Below are 21,959 nucleotides of genomic sequence, written 5' to 3'. Positions count from 1 at the left end.
TTGGGACTATGTAAAATACGGATCATAGATAATTTGAGTTTTATAGAAGCGGGCTTAGTAATGTAGTTTTTTCTATTTTATATGATCAGCTGTGCGCAAGTAAAACAGTACGACCATCAAAATCAAAGTATTCTACGTAAATTCTCACTGTTTCAATTTTGGCAAACTGTGGGTGGCAACAAGTCCTGCTGAATCTATCAGTGACTTCTAAAATGTCCAAAAACCGTCCCTACCAAAAATTCACACTTAGTATGCAAAAAATCTTATAACCAAGCCACAATTAAACAAACTTATTTCAGTACATAGTGCGAGTTAACCCTATATGTTGGTGGTAGTCAATAAAAGTAGCTAGTGCTAAGTTTTGAAATAATAGAATACATTTTTTAAGCTTTATCGAACTCTATGTACTCTGAAATTTTATTTTCCACATAGTTGTTTCTTAGTTGTTCATAACTCCGTATTGTTTCCAGAAGCATCATCACTTTCCACTTGATTATTATCAAGTCACTCAAGGAAATTGATTTTTTTTTTTTTTTTTTTTTTTTTTTTTTTTACCCGTCATTGGAATCCAGCACTTGATTAAGGAAGCCATGAGCCAATTGCTTCCCGAAATAGAGAATTCCCCAAACACGTTTCAAAATATGGAAACCTATTGGTTATATACATGCATGGACTCATTAGTTTTTTTCGAGTGTGTATTAGCAACGATTTTTGCGTATTTTGTATATTCTAGAAACACAAAGTTTCCTTGTCTGTTAAAAGTTTTATTTGTCCTAAAGTTTAGAATTATTTTGTGTTTGAATGCTCAATTCCTGATCCATAACTATTCGGAATAGGTTAAACTTCTCAACTCCCCTCCAAAAATGTTCACTCTTCCTGAGATATCCATAGACTTTCGATCCAGAGAAGCAGGGTTCGGGTTCCAACTGTGAAGAAAACTTTTCTGACATTAGATAACAAAAGTCCGAAATTTCATTCACTTTAGAGGATGGTTAAGCTCAAATCCTTCCCTCCCCCGCCCAACTTGGAACATGTAGCTTCTCTGTAATTTTATAACAATATTGTAAAAGTAAATTTGCTACCCCATTCGTAGGTCAGGTTGTAACAGATTTTTGCAAATAATACATGTTCATATCTGTTGTAAATTTGATAATAGGATTTTCGTCTTTTTTTTTTCTTTTTTACTAGCGAATATCGATCCATTTTTGAAGTTATATTTAGATTATCTGTATTTATTTTTTTTATACAGCTTAAGATTCTTGTAATTAATGCATCAGTGCCTTTTTTAATTTGAGTTTGAAGAATATATGTCTTGGTGTTTTTGCTTCAAAGATTTATCACAGTTTGCTGACAAAACAATATTTTGTGTTTTATTCAGTATGTCCGTATTTTTGTCAATGCTACACTACTTTTTTTTTTTTAAATTGTGTTTGCCGTCCTTGTTTTGTTCTATTTTTTTGTGAATCAAGAAAGGATATAAATTCGGATTTTTGATCATTTTCTATCTGTGATATAGGCTCTAAACTAAAGGCTTAAGGTACTGTAAAGTGATCAGCTGTGCAGTGATAAAAGTTAAAATTATCTCCATATATTCTTCTATTTCTCATAGAATTTGTCTCTGTTTTTTACTTCTGACCTTTTAAATCATCACTCTCTAAAAATCCAATCCTATGTACACGCCTGACCAATTCCTTGCTAAAAAAAAAAAAAAAAAAAAAAAAAAAAAAAAAAAAAAAAAACTGTGATCCAGTAGATTCAGTAGTTAACACTTTACAGAGGAAACAGGGTTTCATTTATACTGGAAAACGATACAACACAGACAAAAGCGGGAGCTTCATAATGTTTTGGAACCGTCTTTTGAAACTATTACTGTGACTATTCGTACTTTTTTACCCGGAGAATACTGGCTAAAGCCAATGAACAGACTTTGCTACTGCTGATTTGGTAATTTTTTATTTTTTTTTGTTTTAAATTGTACGTTAGCCAAAAAATTGACCTTGCCGGCTGTTTAACTAGCAAAGTGATTTTGTCGTCTTCCTCTGCCGCTGACTGCGTTAAGAAGCTTGAGCCTTGCATGACACAACTATGACTTTCATTCCAAGTCGAATTTTTCATTGATTTTGGAGAGAGTTCTATAATATACAGCAATTTTCTCGCCTTCAAGCATATTTTACAAAATTTTCAAGTTTTTGGCTTCATTAGTTTAATTTTCTGTCAGTGTTACACACCAAAAACGCAGACGCATAAGAATTATGTGCAATGATATTTTATTTAATATATAATATTACGCAATATATCTTGATTTACTGGCGCAAACACGCAAAATTGTTTAATAAGACGGAAGTCCGGTGCCCAGTTTAAGCGTTAGGTTATATATTTTCATTGATGTTTCCAGGTTATATATTTTCATTGATGTTTCCAGGTTATATATTTTCATTGATGTTTCCAGGTTATATATTTTCATTGATGTTTCCTGATTATATATTTTCCTAGAGCAATCAAATGATATCTTTGTTGGATTAACTTCCTTAATTGCTACAAAACAGCTACTTGTCAAGTGCTCAAGCTTAGCCAAAAAAAATCTCATAGTCAACACAGTTTTAAACCTTTTCAATTTGGTTTAATTCAAAACATAGTCAACTTTTAAACCTGAATCTGAAAAATCATTAACAAACGTAGTCAAAAATCATAAAGCATGTTCCGTAGACATGTTTTTCCTGAACCCAAATTGACTAGAGTAAAAAAAACCTCTTTTTTCAAAGTAATCCATCAATCTGTATAAAAAAAATTTCAGTAATACGAAAAATCAATGGAAGTAGAGATATCGGACGGTAGTTATTATTATTTGAATTATCACCTCTTTTAAACAGATGAATAACCAATACACTTTTGAAAAAATTAGGTTACAATCCAAAGTCAAAACATTGATTAAGAAGGTACAACAGATGACTGAATATAATTGGGTGAATTTTGTGTACTATTATAAAGGATATAAAGTCCATTCCAGCTCCAAATTTTTTAAAGTGTCCTCAAGTTCATGTAATCTCACTGGTTGAAGATAAATGGATGTATCGCTTGCTTCAGAAAGAAAAATTCAGATATGTCCCATCACCTCTTCCGTACTCCTAAGATGTCGAAAACTTTAGCTCTACTTCTGAAAAGTGGGTACGCAAGCTATTAGCCCCATCTCTGTCTGACTCCCAAGGCTATATACCAGGAATTATTGGTTCACTATTTGGTCTTATTGACATCGAGTAACAATGCATTCCTTCAAGTACAAACACAAGGTAAGTTGATTCATCCATTCCTCTCGCTTATTTTTAGGTAGTGGGCGTTCGAGATACAAAGCCACCGAGTGCCATGATCAGGCCTGGGGTAAGTTCCTTCCTTCTATCCCATACAGTATCCAAAAATTAAAAATATCGTTGTTTAGAAAAAAAAATACTTCAATGATCAAGGCAGAGCTTCCACTTTTAGGGAGATTACCCTATTTTAGGGAGAAATCACTTCTTTTAGGGACACTTATTTTTAATTTAGGGATAAAGGAAAATATGGTGTAAAGTAAGAATTTTTTCTTACTTTACTACTTCTTACTTTTCTTACTACTCTTACAGTTCCATTACCGTTTCAAGCTCAAAGACGATGTTTATGAAATTTTGGCTTTGGTTGAACCGAGGAATGCAAGAAATTTGAAGCCAAAATCTCTAAGGCTACTATTTGTGAGATTTCCTTTTCCAAGAGCAAAGTGTTGTCACTTGAAAACGGACGTAGAACGGAGATTACGGGTAATGACTGATGTCACTGAGCTTCATTTCTGAGCTGCCCAAGTCCAAGACCTGTCAGTCTAACAGTACTGGATGAAAATATATTGTCTGAAGACTCGCAGTGGCAAAATCAAGTACCCGGAACTGCGGAAGTACATATCACTGATTTTCTCTTTACCTTTCTACAATGTACCAGCTGTGCTTTTGTTTTAATATCCTGAAATTGATCAAAACAGACATCCAAAATAATATCGGGAGTGTCACACTAGTCTCACTTATTCGAATCAATTACTGGTTGAAAAATAAAGTTAAAACTTCATCAACTGTCAGCATACCGAAAGGTGTCATTGGCTTCAAGACGGAGACACGCGCTACTTACGATGAAGCGTGGAGATGACACTTAATTAAACTTTCTAATGTTTTCTAGGTAGTGTGAAAGATGCTATATACATATATGATTTGAGGTAAAAAAAAAAAAATAACAATTTGATGCCGCACAATGTTTTTTTCGTGTAGACTGTATGGAAATGTAAGGAAAATATTCTCTTTTTTCTAAGGAGATAAATAGGGAGAAATCAGACCTAAGGACAGGGAATTTTAGGGAAAACAGATATGAAAATAGGGAAAATTTAGATTGAAAAGTGGAAGCACTGGATCAAGACCTTATCCATGGGGGGTGATTTCGACTCCCCCTGAAATGTTTGTTCATAATTTTTTTTAGACACCAGTTGGAAAATTGGCCTTCAGTAGCCTCACATTGACTATGTAGGTTATCAGACTGGTTTACATAAGGGGTACTACGATATACCATTATCTCTAGTATTATTGCGCTGAATCACCTAAGTTATAAAGTATCAACGTGAAACTGCGATGGACGGCGGAAAACAGACAACGACTGTGTGAAAATAACTTTCAGCATAGGTTCTTCAGATTAGTGTTTCTGCTTTAGGATTTTCCCGCTAAAATATTTTTTTTCATATCTTCTAGGGGTGAACTCCCTTATTTCTGGTATTCGGATTTTCTAGGAATTTCCCCGAGCTTTTTGGATTTTTAGAGATTTCTTCAATTTATCATTTTGAGTTTGTGAAGATTATTCTCTTGGCGGTTTATTATTCATTGCTTGATTGACAGTTTTCTCTGTACAAGGATGGAATGAATATCAAACACATCGTTGCCTTTCTCAAGTGTTATTGTTATCATTCTCCATGATTAGAGCATTAACTTTATGATGTATCAAGCTTTCAACTTGTATACTTATATAATTATAATTCCTGAATTACTGTTGGGTGTGTACACACGATTGTATTATATTTTATAGAATGTGTATAAACTATTACTGCTTACATTATTGGCACCTTGTTTTATGCTATTTAACCAATTAACAGAAACATAGCATATTAATTGCCAATTAAACCTTGAATGACGACCAGCTAATGAGTTAGAAAGTGATCAGTTGGAGATATTGTTATTTTGGACTACATTAATAGTAAAGCAAATTTTTTATTTTTACTGTATAGTTCAGAGGCACCAATTGACTGAATTATAGGGATAGGGGAAGAATGCTCTTATTGAAGACACACAGAAAAGGAATTTCCCAGAATATAGAAGGGGAGAGACATTTTCAATTTTTTGTAATGAAAATACCGAAACAAAGAATGTAATTAACCAAAGATGTATTTTCTATTTCTGGGAAGTACTATCTTCCCCTCACCATCAAAGAAGTAGTGAAGAATATTATACCATCCATCAATGAGGTTAAGGTGATATATTTATTCATTTTAGAGATAATGCTCTAAGCTAGGTTTTAGGGTATCAACCTTATGATATTATAATGTATCAAGCTTTCAACTTGTTTCGACATATAAAAAATAATTTCAAATCACTCTAAAGTGGGTACACCCAATTTTATTCTGAAGGAAGCATACATTTAAGAGTAAAACACAAAAACTTAACGAAATAGGAATTATACGGAAAATAACAGGTGTGGGAGAGAAAATTATCGAAATCTCATCTTTTTTTTCACAAGCCTTAGTCATTCCTTTTCATTTGGCTGCTTGAAAGTTAATTAGTAAATCCTTTTTTATTGACAAATATATTTTTTTGGTCTTTTTTATTCATATTATTGCAATAAAAGGTGGTTATAGGGATTTTGATATCGAAAATGGGAGTTTCTAGGGTTTTTTCACCAGCATTCGTGGGATTTGGAATAATATTGTGAAAACGCTATGTACATAGGCGCTTCATCGCTTTTATTACTTCAAAAATTCAAATTTTCTTACACGCGGAAGAAACATGAAGAAACTTTTAAGTAAGCTCAGTTTCTTGAAATCGGAATGATTATTTCAAAAGTCAAGCCAATGAAAATTATAGAACAGTATAGGTATTCTAGTCCATGTACCCTGTGTAGCCCACAAATTTTGGAACTGGAACTGGGTAAAAATATGTGCGTTATAAAAGTGAAACCTTGCAGAGTGGATCTTCTGCTTAATTGAAGTACAACAAAATTGTTTTCAGCTTCATAACTTTGCTCAATTCCATTTTAGCCTAAAAGGTTTAAAAGATATGCAAAAACATTTCCTATATTTTCAAAAACAAACATTGATATGACTCAAAATTCTACTCAAATAACAGGAATTGCATTTTCAGAACTAAAGGCAGAGAAAAAGCAACTAGTAACTGAAAACTAAGGTAAAATGTTGTTTTATCAGAATTTCAATAGGTATAGACCTGTCATGTAGGAAAATTTCTGGGCCCTCTAGAGAGAGAAGGAGTAGAGTTGGGTACTTTAAAATACCTTCCCAGGACATACTTTAGCCTGTAGGCCTAGACCCATCCCTGAAAGTTTCATTTTCCTAACCTAAACCCTCTCTGAGATAGCAAGAAGTCAATTAACTAGAATTTTACCATAAAATTCTAGTTGATTGACTTCTTGCTATCTTGGAAAGTTATTGGGTTAGGGAATTGAAATTTTCAGGGATAGGTCTATAAATAAAAGCACATCCCAGGAAAGTAATTTGAGGTCCAAAACTATACAACCTCCCCCCTGCTAAATATAATGAAACTTTTTGTGCATCACAACTTATATTTTGGTCAAATTTGATCTTATATCACTATTAAAAGTATAAATCCTTGCTCACCTTATAAAAAGTCAACTTTTCACTGTTTTTTAAGCTACTATATTCCATAATTACAACACCAACATTGAACAACAATTATTACCTTTTATGGTATAGGCTAGTTAAGACTGGAATGTAGGCATTTAAACAAGCCCCATGTTTTGAAATGTCTTATCTAAAGGCCTTTAAACAGGGGTAAATAGAGATGAGAATGTTGAACTTAAGGGGTTTCTCACTCAAAATTACAACTAGGTGCAGGTTATCCTTAGCAATTCTTCTTGTGATTTGTACAATATATTGTTTTTATGTTTATTAACAGGTAGTCTGGTGTCTGTATGCTGCTTATTCTCCCCATAATTTGATTGACAGTAACATAGAACAATTTGCCTATACAAAGATCCAAAAACAAAATCCTTAAGAAAAATATAATTCTGTTTCATCCTATGAAACTCCACCCCACCAGTACTTTTAATTTGATTCACAACTTGGTAAATATTTAATTAAATCCACTAGCTTGGTGGTTTTGTAGCTCAGAAGCAATGAGCTCAACATTGCGCCATCAAATCCATATCTTGGTGATTCCCTTTCACTAGGCACATAATTTAGCATTTCATATTTGATATTAGTCTGCTTGGGTATGACTATTAATTTATACAATTTAGTGTTATAGCAGTGTCATAGTTTCTGAGTTGTCCAACCTTTATGTTAATCTATGGAAACTTTCAATATTTATTCATGAAACAAGAGGCTTTTTTAATTTTTGTCATGTTGATGTAGTATCAAACATGCCAGCATATTTGATTACTATGGTGCTACAACAGGGCAGTGGGGGGAGGAGGGGTGAAAAAAAGTACTTAACAAAGGAACAATTTGTTTATATGTATTTTTGTTACTTTTTACAAGTAAAAAAAATTAGGGCAAGGTTGAAACTTGGGAGCCAACCCTCTGGGTATGGCTTTGTTTTATGGGTATGGCCTTTTTATGAACATAAAAAGGAATGAAATAGGCTATAAGTCTAGAATTGGGGCTATTGAGATGGAAATATGTTATAAAAACAATTCTTACTACATCATATGCAGAAAAGTTGTAGTTAATATATTTTGAAGGTGTTTCCACTAAGCTATACTTTAATCCAGTGTTGTAAACAATAAACTGAGTATTTTATGGATTTTTTCATTACTTCTCCCCCACAAAATTAACATTTTACTTATTTTAGGAGTATTTTTATATATTTTACAGATAATTTACATATTTACTAACTTATTCTATGGTGCTTATAGTTGTATTGTCAAATGTCAAAAGCAACCCAGCTGTCTATTGTCACTACAATAAACAAAGTGCAAAATCAACAATGGTTTATTTTAATGGCTATGCTGACATGGAAGGGAACAAACTTGGCATTCTTTATTTTATTTTTCACTCCTGCTGAATGAGTGTGTTTGCAGAGGGTATATATGTATAAAAATAAATTGGAAGTCATAAACAATTCTTTTTTCCTGGGAAGGGAGATAACAATTGCAAAAAAAGAAAAAAAGATAATTGATTAGGGAATGTCCAGAAATTGAAATAAGTTTGAAGTGCCAGAGGATTGGACCTAAATTAGCCCCTGCTCTCAATATAGTCTATTTATTATAAATGAAACTTGTGTTATGGGCCCTAAACTAAATGGTGTTATACAAAACTGGAATTCATTTGTGTTAAGAGAACTTCTACCTATTGGTTTTTAAAATTGAGTAATGCCTCTATTTTGCAAAGATAATACCAAAAAAGATAATACAAATAGTATTACCTTTTTAACCTAGGGAAATCAAAATACTAAAAAGTTCCATTAATAGCTGAAAAAATGATCAACTGGTCTTCTAGCTACATTATTTTAACTATATGTTTTGTACATTATGGGGGCTGGTCATGATGTAGGCCTATAGCAGAAGTACCTTAAAAATGTATTAAGTACAATTTTTCTGTATATTATCAAATACAATTTTTTCTAAACATATTTCCTTCTCAATAGACCCAGTTTTAGACTGATACCTGAAATGTCACTAGGCCATCTTTTATTGTCACTACTTTTGTCAAGAAGTTTCAGGAATTAGATGTTACTGTATGGTCCATTTAAGGGTTTTAATTGGATTTACAATTGGAATGATTTTAAATTTGGATAGGGCTTCAAGAGGCATTAAGTAATTGTTCAGCTTGTCCCTATATAAGATAACCCAAGTAACAGAATTGTCTTAAAATTTACCCCCTCCCCCAAAAAAAAGAACCAGATAAAACAAGGCCTGGTCTTAGATTTTGCACTGCTCTATAATAGCTAACAGTATCATTGAAACTTTTAAATGGAAATTAAAAGTTTTAAACCCTTTTTAAGAGTTTTTACAAGAATAACACTGCTGTGGTAAAGGTATGAACTGAGGCTAGTAGCTGGTTTTGTATTAATTCAGGAATTAAGCACGGTTATGTTCTATCCCTATTTATATGGATTGTTTTGATGGACTTTCTCTTAAGGAGCACAGGAAAGGCAAGGGGAGAACATGGAATCAAATGGGGAAGTAAAACTCCCTGGGGCTTAGATTATTCTGATGACTCAAGCATCCTAGATGAAAGTGTAAGCAACGTGAATGAACTTTTAGAGGTTTTGTGAGTTCAGGATGCTAGAATAAGTTGGAGAATTAATATTAAAAAGACTAAGTTGCTAATGCTAGGAATAAATGAAGATCAAAAGGTGACGTTGGTTAACAGAAAGATTGATCAAGTGGACAGCTTTTCTTACCTTGGTAGTATTATTAGTAAAGATGGTGGGTGCAGTGATGATGTTGAAAGTAGAATAACCAAGGCCCGAGGTGTTTTTTCACAGTTGGAAAAAGTTTAGAAGAATAGAAAGATAAGTCTGTGAACCAAGATTAGAATATTGGAAGCTAAATTGATGGGATTGGTCAATATGGTTTGGAAGTATGGGTGTTTCTAGAAACAGGGGAAGATTTGCTTGATGTTTTCAAGAGAAATTGCCTGTGATTTGTTTTGGGTACCCAACTGACTTACCATAGTTTAAACAATAGGCTGTATGAAAAGTGTGGTTCAATTGTATTCTATGGCTATAATGAGAGAAAGGTTGAAATGGCTAGGGCACATTATGCAGATGAAAGATGGCAGATTGCCAAAGATTGTTCTTTTTGACCAACCATCTAAGGCTAAACAAAGCAGGTTGTCCTCAGTTGGGGTGGGAGGATGTTTAAAGGGAAATTGGTCCTTTCTGGGAGGTTGTAAAGAGAGAGGCTTTTAATAGATTGAGATGGAGGAGGATGGTGCGTAGCTTTGTTAGCCTCAGGTGGCTTGGTTCTGTGGTTAGTTGTTGTTAATGGTAGCAGTAAAAATATATGTATAAAAAATGCAGCCCTAATAGAATAGAGTGACAGAAAATCACTGTTAGTGCTCAGCTGAAAAAAATACAGGTATATTTTTAGGGGAGAAAACAATGTTTGGAGGACTTTGCTAGTTATTGCTTTGAGTTAGGACTCTGCCTATTTTTGCACCAAATCAGGAGTTATCTTATACTTGCACCGAACCAGAACTTAGCTTGTTCTTGCACCAATTCAGAACTTGGCATGTTTTGTATCAAGTCAGGACTTTATTTTTCATTCATATTGCCAAAGTCCCTTGACTCAAACTTGGAGATATTCGTTTGCACCAAGCCTGACCCTAGGTCTTGATTTGCATGATAAGATAAGAGATAAAATACGATTTATTACTGAAAAACAACTGTCACAAGCCCGAATGGGCCAAATTCACCCTTCTATAAACAAAAAAGAACCAATACAAACAACAACAACAAAATTATAAAAGTTTCAATGTCAAATACGTAAAAATTTCAAAAACAATTAAAACTCATAGTAATGAAAGGTTAATGTCAAATCAGCAAAATGTCAAAACAATAAATACTTGTAAAACTAAAAAGGAAATAAAATAATTAAAGCAAAAACAATTTATTCATTTGACAAAAAAGAAGCTCAAAAATTGCATAGTGAAGATTAATATTCTAAGGTAAAAGGGATTAGGGGGGGGGGGGGGTTGAGGAGATTCACTGATTTAATATGTCAATTATGTAAGGGATTAAAGTTTTTCTATATCTTTCAGTGGAAGCTTTTATTGGTGTAAGAGGGGGATTTTTTTTTGAAGCAGAACTTGGGAGGTGGGGTCAAAGGGGTTACTATTGACTGGGGAAAAGGGTAGTTGGCCAACGATTATGTAAGGCATTGTTATTGAAACGTAAAAAAATGTTTTCTCTCCTTTCCTTAAGGGTGACTAGATTGGCTCTCCAAAGAAGGGAAATATAAGGCACTTTACTATCATTGAAGATAATTCTTAGGTACCTTTTTTGGACTGCCTCTATTCTGTCTGATAATTCAATATAGATGCCAGGATGCAAAACAGAACAGGTGTACTCGAGGATTGGGCATACAAATGAGAGGAAAATCCTCAAACAATACGATTTAGGACACTCGAATTTTTTAAGGGCAGCATTTACATGTTTTAAAATGTCATTAATTATGGCAATCCCATTTTAAGTTACTTGAGATGGTAACACCCAGTAGTTTCATAGTGGTGACAGACATTTATGGGGTATTGGGCAAGAGAAAGAGGGGAAGTTTAAAGTAAATTGATATAAAACTGTTGACTTTAAAGGATTGACTCTCATATCATTAGTAACAGCTTTGTCTGATATTGATTCCAATATGTCCATTGGGCTAGTTTTTAAATTTTTGAAACTTGTCTCTAAGACCATTAGATTATCAACAAATATTGCAACTTCTCATTTTTGTCCATGTTAAAAAAAATTATTACTGGATTATTTTACACTGATTCAAGGCTTAGCTAGTTTTTGCACTGAGTGTAGACTTGAATCTAAAAAATCACTGCTTAGCTTGCTTTTGCACCAAGCCCACAAACTCCTGCAGCTTTAACTTGCATCATTTTTAAATAAGTGGTGTTTATTTATAGAAATTGGGGGGGGGGGCAATTTTGTTGTTTATTTTTCAACAAGAAATCTATAGAGAAATATTATCCAATGTCAAATAAAACCCGTGTTTTTAAAAATTTAGAAGGGGTATAAGACAATTTTTTTAGGAGGAGGGGGCACGTGGGACCATTTCACCTTATAATTGACATCAGTCTTTTCCATTTATCTGCACTTAAATTGTTCTTGCATCAAGTTAGGATTTGGCTCATAAATTGTACCTTGTGCCAAGCTCCAGGTTTTAAGTGGTATATGCACTTTCCAAGTCCAACTACCTTTTGTACCAAAGCTCCTTAGTCAATTTGAAATTTTAGTAGGCACTTAGCTACAATATTGCCTAATAAACTGTAGACCACTGTGTTTGACACCTGAAGCACTAGCAGTCTTCATAATTTCAAATGCTGGAGATTCTCCAAACTATGGAAACTGAGCTAGTACAGGAAGGGTCTGTAGTCAAAAATTTCTTGAGGAAAGTCTCCTTTGTTGTAGGTTCTTGCTGACAAGTTTCAAGTAATTCACTTTACCTTCCATTCTTCAGTCACTTCATTGGCAAAGTAACATAAATGTAAATTCCATGTTTATCAATAGAAATATTCGGTTCCAAATTTTGTCTGTGATTCCATAATCTACCAACCATTGTCTCAAGCGCTTGGTTGCCTTGCACCTTGTCTTAAAGCTGTCCTGTGGTCACCATCTCTATATAATTGGATCTTCTCGTGACTGTATTATATAACTACAAATGTAAGGGGCCTGTGACCCTTCCAGGGTTTTTGACTCCAGGTAGGAACTTAGGCACATGGCACCTTTACTGAACCAGAATCATCAAACTACATGCAATATGTGTGATTTGATTCACAAAGTAGGCCTAAGTACCTCCAAACCAACCCTTTCACATTGCTGCCTTTTCGAGGAAGGGTAGGCATTTTACACCTTGTTTGAAGATACATTGTGTGAGGTTTACAGTTGGTATTGTTGTTGGCAAATAATGGACCCATGGCTCCTCCAGCATCCCACCACCAAATTTTTGGCAGAAGGTTAGTTATGTTGCATCTTGTTAGAGCTGGAATAATGCAAAGATCAATCTGTATGAATTGAGGACCAAATGGGGCATTTGGCCCCTTCAATGTTGTCTTCATTGACAACATTTTAACAAAAAGGTAGGCATTTGATGATTTATCAGAACCAGAATAATGCAAAGATTTTTCAATCCCTATGATTTAAAATTCTCCCCATTAGCCACCAGCCATCATTTTTTGTGTGCAAAAGATTATTTGCTAATCTTCCTCCATTCCTGGCCATATAGCATTGCAAGGGGAACCCGATGACGTTTCTTGCTGAATAAGTATATCCATCTATCTATAATTACTATTGCATGAAATTATAGCTGATCAGAAATCTTGATTTGATATTCAAATTTTGCCTAATTCAGAATGCAATATTTTAGTTCTGAGAAGAAAGGTTTGAATAAACGTCCTAAAATTATAAAATAAAATAATATCTATTTGAATACTTTTTTTGGAGTAGAGATAAAGTCATATAAAAATCCAAATTTAAAAGCCAAACAGCCAAATGCCTTTTGTGTTTTTGAATTTATTTGTTGTTCTCTTAGAAAGCCAAAATCTATACATTTAATCAAAAACATTCGAATGTAAGCCTAAAACCATAGATTTTGTGGCAGCTGACATTTGCCTTAGAAAAAATGAGTTCTAAGGTAAATTCACCCATTCAAACGTAACTTTGCACATTTCATCCTAGAAAATGCCAACATTCACCATAGCCTTGAGCAGTTTTGTGATTCTTCCTATCAGACTTGTGTCCACCTATGTAGGGTCACACAGGTACTTTTCTTGGGAGGAATAGGGGTTAAAACACAAGAAAGTTGTATTTTACCTTAAGTTGTTTTTTTTACTTTTTGTAAAGGGATGTTGATGTGTATGTGCGCGTGGGTATAGGTTTGTTTTTTCAACTCATATTTTATAGGGACAAAAAGTCGTCGTGTCCCTTTGAAGTTGAGAGCAACTATCAGAAAAAAAGCAAAAGAGTCAAGAAAGAAGCTTAAAAGAGAGATGAGGAAGAATCCTGAAAAATGTAAGTGTAGTGTTGTATATTATTAATTCTATTTTAGGTATGACCATAGTTAAAATTTTGTAATTGGATGAAGTTTTGTTTTCTGTATCAATGCTTCCTCTCCTGTTTTGATAATAATATGAATTTACGTTAATATGTTAATCAATTGCATAACATCAATTCGCGGACCATACCTGCATGTTGCTGACTATTTATAAATGGCTTGCTTACTTATTTTTGACTGCAAACTTTTTGAATTCTAGTCCTAATTTTGGATTCTAGAAACAAATTTAGACCAAATTCCTAATGATTTTTAATTAACTATTCAAACTTTTTATTGATAACTATTTTAATTTAGTGATCAAATTAGTTTTTATTTATTTTACTAATTAATTAATAATTTATTAATTATTTTCATTTATTAACTGTGCCCTCTACTTTATTTTAGTAAAAAAAATCTCAAAATTACAAAATGTTTAAAGCCGTTATATTATTTTTTTTTTAATTTCTGCGCCCGGGGTAAGTGTCCCCTCTGTCTCCCCTAAAACCACCTTCGCAAGGCTAATAGAAACGAAGATAACTGAAAAAAGTAAAGCAAAGATGACAAAAAAACATCTTAAGGTCATAACCTTTGATAGAAGATAAAAGAAAGATTAGTTTCCTCTTTATGCTGTCAATATCTTTTACAGGTGAAAAAATGATTTTGCAGTCCTCATTATTCATTAGTTTTTTCTTATTAATTAGTTATGTTAGTTGCAGATACAGAGAAGACAAAATATCAATTTTCTCTGTTACCTGTTTCACGCATGTATCTCGCCTTTAACCATTATGTTTTTATTTTTAGTCAGAAAACTAAACAGGAATAAATTGTACAAAGTTCCCAATGATTGTCCCTTTAAAGAGAAGGTCCTTATTGAAGAAGAGCAACAAAGAAGGCAAAAAGAGCTTGAGAAGCAGCAGAGAAAGGAACAGAACAGGGCAGAAAGAAAAGCTGCTAAAGAAGCGGAGTTCAACGCATCCAAAGGTACCTTTCTGAGTAGGCAAATACACAGGAAACGGCATTGACTGTAAGCCTGTTCTCCCTCCGGATCTCAAGATTTTTACTTTGACTTTTTACTTTTCCTATCTAATTCGCCAGTGTTTTTTCCAATTTGTGCCCATCCTCCTGAAATCACAGCAATATTACCCTCCTCCCATATTTATTTGCTCACAAATTTATTGAATAACGATGATTCCTGACTAAAGAAAGTCCTTGCGTCGCATCTAAAGCTGCTGGGATGTAATGCTGGGACCAGCCTGGAGAAATATCAATTTACTGGTCCTTCAGAAACCCCCTAAACTGCCTTCAGGGCCCCAAAGTATGTTAAAACTATTGTTTCTGATGCAGTGGTATCAAAACAGTATTGTAAAGGGCTAATTTTTCTTTTAATACTGCACTTGGCCTGTTTTCCCGAGTTCACTTATAATGTTTCACAATATATTCCATCGGTTTTTTTACCCCGAGTTTATGTATTATGACGGTCCAACCTTTAATCTCAAAGGAAATTCGGCAAAGGAAAAGGAATTGGACAACTTGTCGTGTTTTTTTTTTTTTTTTTTTTTTTTTTTTTTTTCAAAACTGGTAAGATTTATTCTCTGCTCCCAATAGTTGGGAGGGGAGAATAACGTTTTTGGAGAATTTTTTTTGGAGATGGGGATGAGAAGAATGCAATTTTTATTTTTTGGGGGGATGGGGACTGCCCCCATTCCAACTCTTTGTAGGTTTAGCTAGGTCCATGATTGATGGAGTAGCTTATGGAGAAATAGAAGCAAAATGAATAGCTAGTACTAGATACTACTTCATATAAATATTAATCTTGTCAAGAGAAAAGGAGATAATAGCGGAACCGAAAATCGATTCCATTTAGTTTATAGCGGCGCTCGCCTTTAGCCTACTCTAGTAAAAACTTTTGCTGGATTGGCTGCTTTTTAATTCACTTAAACACTACCAAATTGCGCGTTTGATGAATTAAATGTGAAACAAACGTAAAGATAGATTATATTGTTGGATGATCCATTTTATATAATTCTAGCTTATCTGTCGCGCATTGCTGCAATCTTAAAAAAATAAAACTCAAGGAAAATTTCCTTTCACCCAGAAAACATTCTCCTATGGAGAACTTCCTCCCGCGGAAAATTCTCCCTCAGCAAAAAAATCCCCCCACGTATTAACAACAATCATATTTTTAAATTGGAAAGTATTTGAAAAATACCCGCTGACAATTCTACCCTGGAAAACGCGTTATTTGTGTTGAGGTGTCTCTATTTTCAGTCATCATCAAAAGTAATAAGAAGGCCTTGAAAGATGGAAGGAGGTGGGGGGGGGGGGGAGAAAAAATATGCCAAAAACCTTTCCAAGGGTGTACTTGAAAAGCTCTTTAAGTCTCTTGTCGATCTGATGAACTGTTTAATAATGTATTTAGAACACACTCAGACATACATTCAATTTTATATATGTAAAGAAAGATACATAGACAATGTTGTTAAATGCTCTATCTTTTCTTTGGATTTCTATTTATTGTAAGGCTATACCTTTTTTCTTTTTTTTTAGGATTGGAAGATTTAGTTAAAAGTGCAGAGAGTAGGGACACTGTATTTGAAGCAAAAAGTGGTTCAGTCCTTCCGAAATCCCAAGACAAAGGAGAATTAGCCGATAATTCAGCCAAAGCATACTACAAGGAATTTCGAAAGGTGAGATTATATAGGCTTATAACCTTCTTTCTCTTTTTTATCATCATTATTATTTTGTTTTGATATTAGCTTTTTATTTCGAAGGGAATATCCAGAATTTTTATTTCGGGTAGGCGTCAACTATGGAAAAGATATAGCTATTATATAAATGGAAAGCATGGATACAATATATTAAATGTGTGAACTGGTTAAAATACAAGATAAGTTTTGGGGGAAGCCTACATCTCAATACTATATACATATCCCCAGAATACCGCCGTATACATTTTATATGGGACAGCCGACTCTGTTAAATTTTGTTAAGAAAAAAGCTGTCGTGTGTTCATATGCATAATTGCTAATTTAGAAAGAATTTAGCGGTGCATAATATTTAACTGAATAAATAAAAAAAAAATCTGTCTTGATTCCCCCCCTCCTGTTCTTAGAGGTAAGACTGTCAATCTGAAGTTGAACATTCCGATACAAAGCCTCAATTAGGGGGTCACTTTGATTCTTATTTAGATGTTTCAATGATTCCCTTTCTAGTCGAGTCTTAATCCAGCCTTGGTGATGGATAAGTAAATGAATTGGAAAACATTGTCCAAAGTGTCTTGTAGGATCCTTTGAAACACCTATTTTATGTTTTTAATATCAATGGTGGGATAAGTGAGAGTCAATAATCTTATTGATCTGAAATATCTGTGAGTTGAGTAAGAATCAGACTCACTATCCTACAAGTATTTTATTTGCTTAGTTAATAATCCTTGACAAATTATGAGGGTTGACAATAGTTCTATTGCCAAAGGTTGAATCAAAGTTGCTAGGAAGGCTAAAATATGAAGGAAAAGAAGTAATGATGTTATAAAATGTATTATGCAGTATCTATATTAAAAGTTGGTATATCTTACCAGTCACTAATCAGGTTTTATTAATTTTATAAAGTCGCTGCAGCGCCAAAGTTCCTGACGGGTAAACATGCAAGCAATCCCCTTCCTTTCTATCCTGTTTAAGGTCTTTGCTTTATTTTATTCAATTCGCAGTGCCAGGTCTAATTACGTAACTGATTTGCCGGTAGTCTTTTGTCGAGATATTTAGATGACTATTGAATCTTCCTGTCAAATAGTCAACAGACTTTTGGGATAACTGCCCCAGAAAGATCATTCCAGATCGAACTGTAACTTCAGGTGAAACTGTTCTTCAAGTACTCTTTTCTTGGCTTGCCAGTCTCTGGATAATTGGACTGAACTGCGTACCTTCGTGTCTGTCTTTAACAGTTTTGTGTCTGTTTGCTTTGAAATCCTCCCTAAAAACTTGCAAAGATTTAAAGTCTTTTTAATGATCCCATTCCAGAACAGTGTGGGACGCTACGAAACAAAAAAATGAAAGATATTAAAGAAAAAATAGGTTATTCAGTGGCTGTGAAAAAGGAAGAAAAATACTAATATAACGGCCGCGACGTTTTTGTTCGTTTCCAATATTTGGTTTATTTCGTTTCTTTGATTAAATTCTTATTTATGATCAGAATAATCAAATTATTATCTTTGATCTTCTCGTGTCTTTGATGAGATTTCCATACGTATCTGAAGTATTTCGTTTCTTTGAGACCCTTCCCCCCCAAAAAAGAACCAAGTTTTATTTTTCTTTACAGCAAGAATATGTTTAGACATCCAAATGTAATTTATAGCAGGCTGGAACCTGTTTTTTTTTCGCCTATTTTTATAGATATATAATCTTTTCAAGACATCAAAATTTGATGAATTCAGTATCAATAAAGTACTAGTCTGCTGTGCTTAGAGTTTTTGTGCCTTTAAAATAATTTTTCTTCAAAATAAAGACTATTAAAATTCGTTAATTAAAAAAGATCACTTGAAAATAAAGTGTCCAAATGCTGATCTTTCTAAGTTTCGTAAACACGTTTTTTTTAATATGTACCATATGAAAATTAGTTCAATAAAAAGAACCTGTTTGAATTTTTCGTTTACTATTAAAAAGATTGAATTTTTCTGCTGAATCTAGAAATTTAAGTTGAAAAAGACTCTCTATGGAAATATCTGTGAAGGAAAGAATTCCCCAGCAAACGTTTGTAATGCATGTTTATTTTGAATGACAAGTCCAAAAAATCGTATTTGTTTGGAAATGGCATCAAACTGGAGCCGTTATCCAGCGTGAAAAAATGAAAAGCTAAAAATGAAAGAAATATGTCTTAATGAAATTTTGAAACTTTTAGCAGCTACATCCATTTCCTCCTCTAAACTTTTAGAAGGCGAGTACGCAGGATAATTTGTAGGGTGTGTTCTTCTGTTGATGTGTAGCAAATTGGGTATCTGTAATGTTTGTTCCCTAAACAAGAGATGTACAAAATCAATTTTATTATTTTCAGTTTTTAGGACCGAAAAGAACAAATCTACGCTTGGCCGTAACTTAAATCTTCCTTGGAACAAAATTTAATTTATAAATTTATCTATTTCAAATTGTATTCTACCCTGACTCGAAGTAAAATAGGGATTTTATATTAGTTCACCTGACTACTCTAAAGTAAGATTGAATTTGGAGCACCTGTTGGGAACCCAGATACCTCACAATAGTGTTTCCGCGGGTTAATACCCTTTCTTTGTACCAATGATCGTAATGTTTTTGCTGAAACGGCCGCAACAGCATATTTCATTAGCTTCTTAGAAAGAGTATGTCTTGCTTATTTTGCTCCTTGAATCAGCTAGTTTTTTTACTTTGAGAAGTTTATCAAGCCATCAAGCATAGGAACTCGTAAAGGCCCAATCGCAATAAGGTTTTACTAATGCTGAGATTTAGCTAGCGCTAATTTGAGCCAATCCGATTTTTCTTGGGACTTCGGCTGTAAAATTCTTTGGGATACTCTGATTCGCTCAAAATAAATGAGAGGGAAATGTTGGATTTAGTAAAATTTTACTGTGAATCGGCCTTAAGAATTTTATGAGCTTGGGTGATGTTGCTGTTTTCTCTACGGTAAACAAATGTTATTGGACCAAGCTGACGACATTGTTGTGCTTTTTGGTAATGATCGTGTTTCCATTTTTTGGCTGGATCGATTTCCATCAAAAAACGAATTCAGTGTTACAAACGGCTTATCAATTAACTTCAGTTGCTTCTAAACTATACAGTTTAGTGGTTTCTGCCTTGTTTGATCTGTTTGACTTTCATTGTCAAAGTTGGAACACTTCAGAAATAATAACAAATTGTATTAGTTGGTAAAGGGAGTTATTTTTTTTTACTTAAAATATTGTATCTAAAATTTGCTGTACCCAAGTGTCTGTACAATGTCATTTCTCACATTTTTTTTTATTCCAGATTAAATAATAAATTTTATTAGTTGGGAGCGGGAGATATATTTTAGACTTAAAATATTGTGTCTATAAGTCGCTGTACCCAAGTGTCTCACATGTCTATGATGTTTTCTCGCGCTAAAAATAAAATATTATTTATATTAATGTTTGTGAAGTTAGTTAGGTAATAGGTTATCCATGGTTCTCACTTGGTTATGATGAGATAACAACCTGCATGGGTCTTCTTTGAAGTGCCAGTCGGTATGTCGTTTTGTTGTTAGTTGTTGGGGCAATTCTTTTTATTTCTGTTAATATTTTGCAATTTTGACAGGTTGTTGAAGCAGCGGATGTAATTCTTGAGATCTTAGATGCCCGAGATCCTTTGGGAACTCGTTCCAGTGTCGTTGAAAAGGCAGTTGTCGAGTCAGGACCAAACAAAAGACTAGTTTTGGTTTTGAATAAAGCTGGTAGGTTTAAAAAAAACCGTTTGGAATTAGAACAAACTGAAATGGGGATATTTAAGGGGCTCCTCATTTCTTAACAATATATATGGCTCTACCAATTTCAAAATATTGTACAGCTAACCCAAGACCACGCAAAAGCAATAATGCATGTTGGTTATAGAAGGTTGAACTATCTCCTGGTACTAAGTGGGGAGGGGTTGTTTGGGTGAAGAATACCTTTCAAAATCAGTTCAAAAAACATCCTGAAGCGAGAAAATAATATTAATTTCTCTTTTAAAAATGCTCTTTCGAATCCGTCTAAAAGTAAGAGCACGTATATGCACTTTTTCCTATTACAAAAAGACGTTTTTTAAAGCTTACGCCAATTTACGGTTTATGAGATGTAACTCACTGATTTTGATAATTGCTCTAATAGATGCAAAAGGACGGGCTTTCAAATATTACACCCATTTTTTTCATTATTACTTCAATTGTTCGCAACCTTTCCTTAAGATAATTAAATAATTCTTAACTGATATGTACTTTAGCCGTGCGCTATATTCATTCATGCTGGGCTCTGATTTTTTTTTTCTCTTTTCTTTTCTTCTTCTGCTTGGTTTTTCTCTTTTTTTTTCTTTCTTTTTCTTATGTATAAATTAATTATTTCACTAGTGAAATCATTGCACACAGGTCAGTTACCTTCTTGCAATAGTTAGTTCTTTGAATATTTGTTTTATTACATGATTTGCTGAAAATAGAGGTGTCAAATGTACCATTTGAAGCATTTTTTTTTCAATGTGACTATCACTAAATCCCTAGCTAACTTTCTCTTTAAGTGCATTTCTGAAGGGCTGGCTGACCCTCCCCCCGGCATTGTCGAAAAAACATTTGCTCTGCCTACCTGACGCACTAGAAATCTCGCATTTTGCTAAAGCTCTATTGCAGTTTTTTCGTGAAACTTCCATATTTAAATGTAGCTTTGGCAAGTTGAATGCGTTCCAGTGCTGCCACTTAAAATGTAACAGCTTCCCATAAGACTTGTCAAAAATCCCAAGACTTGGATAAAAAAAGGTCCCAAGATGTAAAATAGCAATAATATATGCATTCCATATACTTTTTTAAGGGTAATAACTAATCTCTAGACTTTTCCCGAAATTCTAAGCTCAGGGCTAAAATTCCAAGATCTTGGAATAAATCACAAGGAGCGGCAGCCCTATTGAGTTCTGCTTTTTACTCCAATTCTTTGATGAACGGCAGTAAGAATATACCTAATAGTAAAAATAGAACCGATTAGGATGATGAAACTAAAAAGTTCATTCTTAAATCCGATAATTAAATTGTGCTTGAAGACCACTTGCGTAAATTATGTTTGTTCAAATTTCTTTAATCTTGTCTGGAATTTCTGAAAAATAGATATAATTCCTAAATTAGATGCAGCAGTAGATACATTTAAATTCATAGATTTAATTAAATTTTAAAATTGAATCATTTAATCTTTAGGTATATTTTACATGAACGACAAGTAATTTTTTCGTGGTAAGATTCCCTTA

The 21,959-nt window shown here is 33.6% G+C and overlaps 1 protein-coding gene and 1 long non-coding RNA gene across 3 annotated transcripts in view; one reads left to right on the top strand and one right to left on the bottom strand.

Annotated features, from left to right (window-relative positions):
* LOC136026412 (uncharacterized) overlaps positions 1-21,959 on the bottom strand; it is a 411,673-nt gene that overhangs the window by 28,907 nt on the left and 360,807 nt on the right. The window lies entirely within an intron of this gene.
* LOC136026406 (guanine nucleotide-binding protein-like 3 homolog) overlaps positions 6,004-21,959 on the top strand; it is a 72,162-nt gene continuing 56,206 nt past the window's right edge. For both annotated transcript variants that reach the window (XM_065702971.1, XM_065702970.1), the window contains exons 1-5: positions 6,004-6,072; positions 13,872-13,979; positions 14,803-14,982; positions 16,549-16,688; positions 20,298-20,433. In XM_065702971.1, coding sequence (XP_065559043.1) covers positions 6,057-6,072; positions 13,872-13,979; positions 14,803-14,982; positions 16,549-16,688; positions 20,298-20,433 — 580 coding nt within the window. In that variant the 5' untranslated portion in view covers positions 6,004-6,056. The remainder of the gene's footprint in view (positions 6,073-13,871; positions 13,980-14,802; positions 14,983-16,548; positions 16,689-20,297; positions 20,434-21,959) is intronic.

Source organism: Artemia franciscana, chromosome 4, assembly GCF_032884065.1.
Source record: "Artemia franciscana chromosome 4, ASM3288406v1, whole genome shotgun sequence".
Classification (NCBI taxonomy): domain Eukaryota; kingdom Metazoa; phylum Arthropoda; class Branchiopoda; order Anostraca; family Artemiidae; genus Artemia; species Artemia franciscana.
Note: the sequence above shows the minus strand (reverse complement) of the source record. Positions and strands in the feature narration are given on the sequence as shown.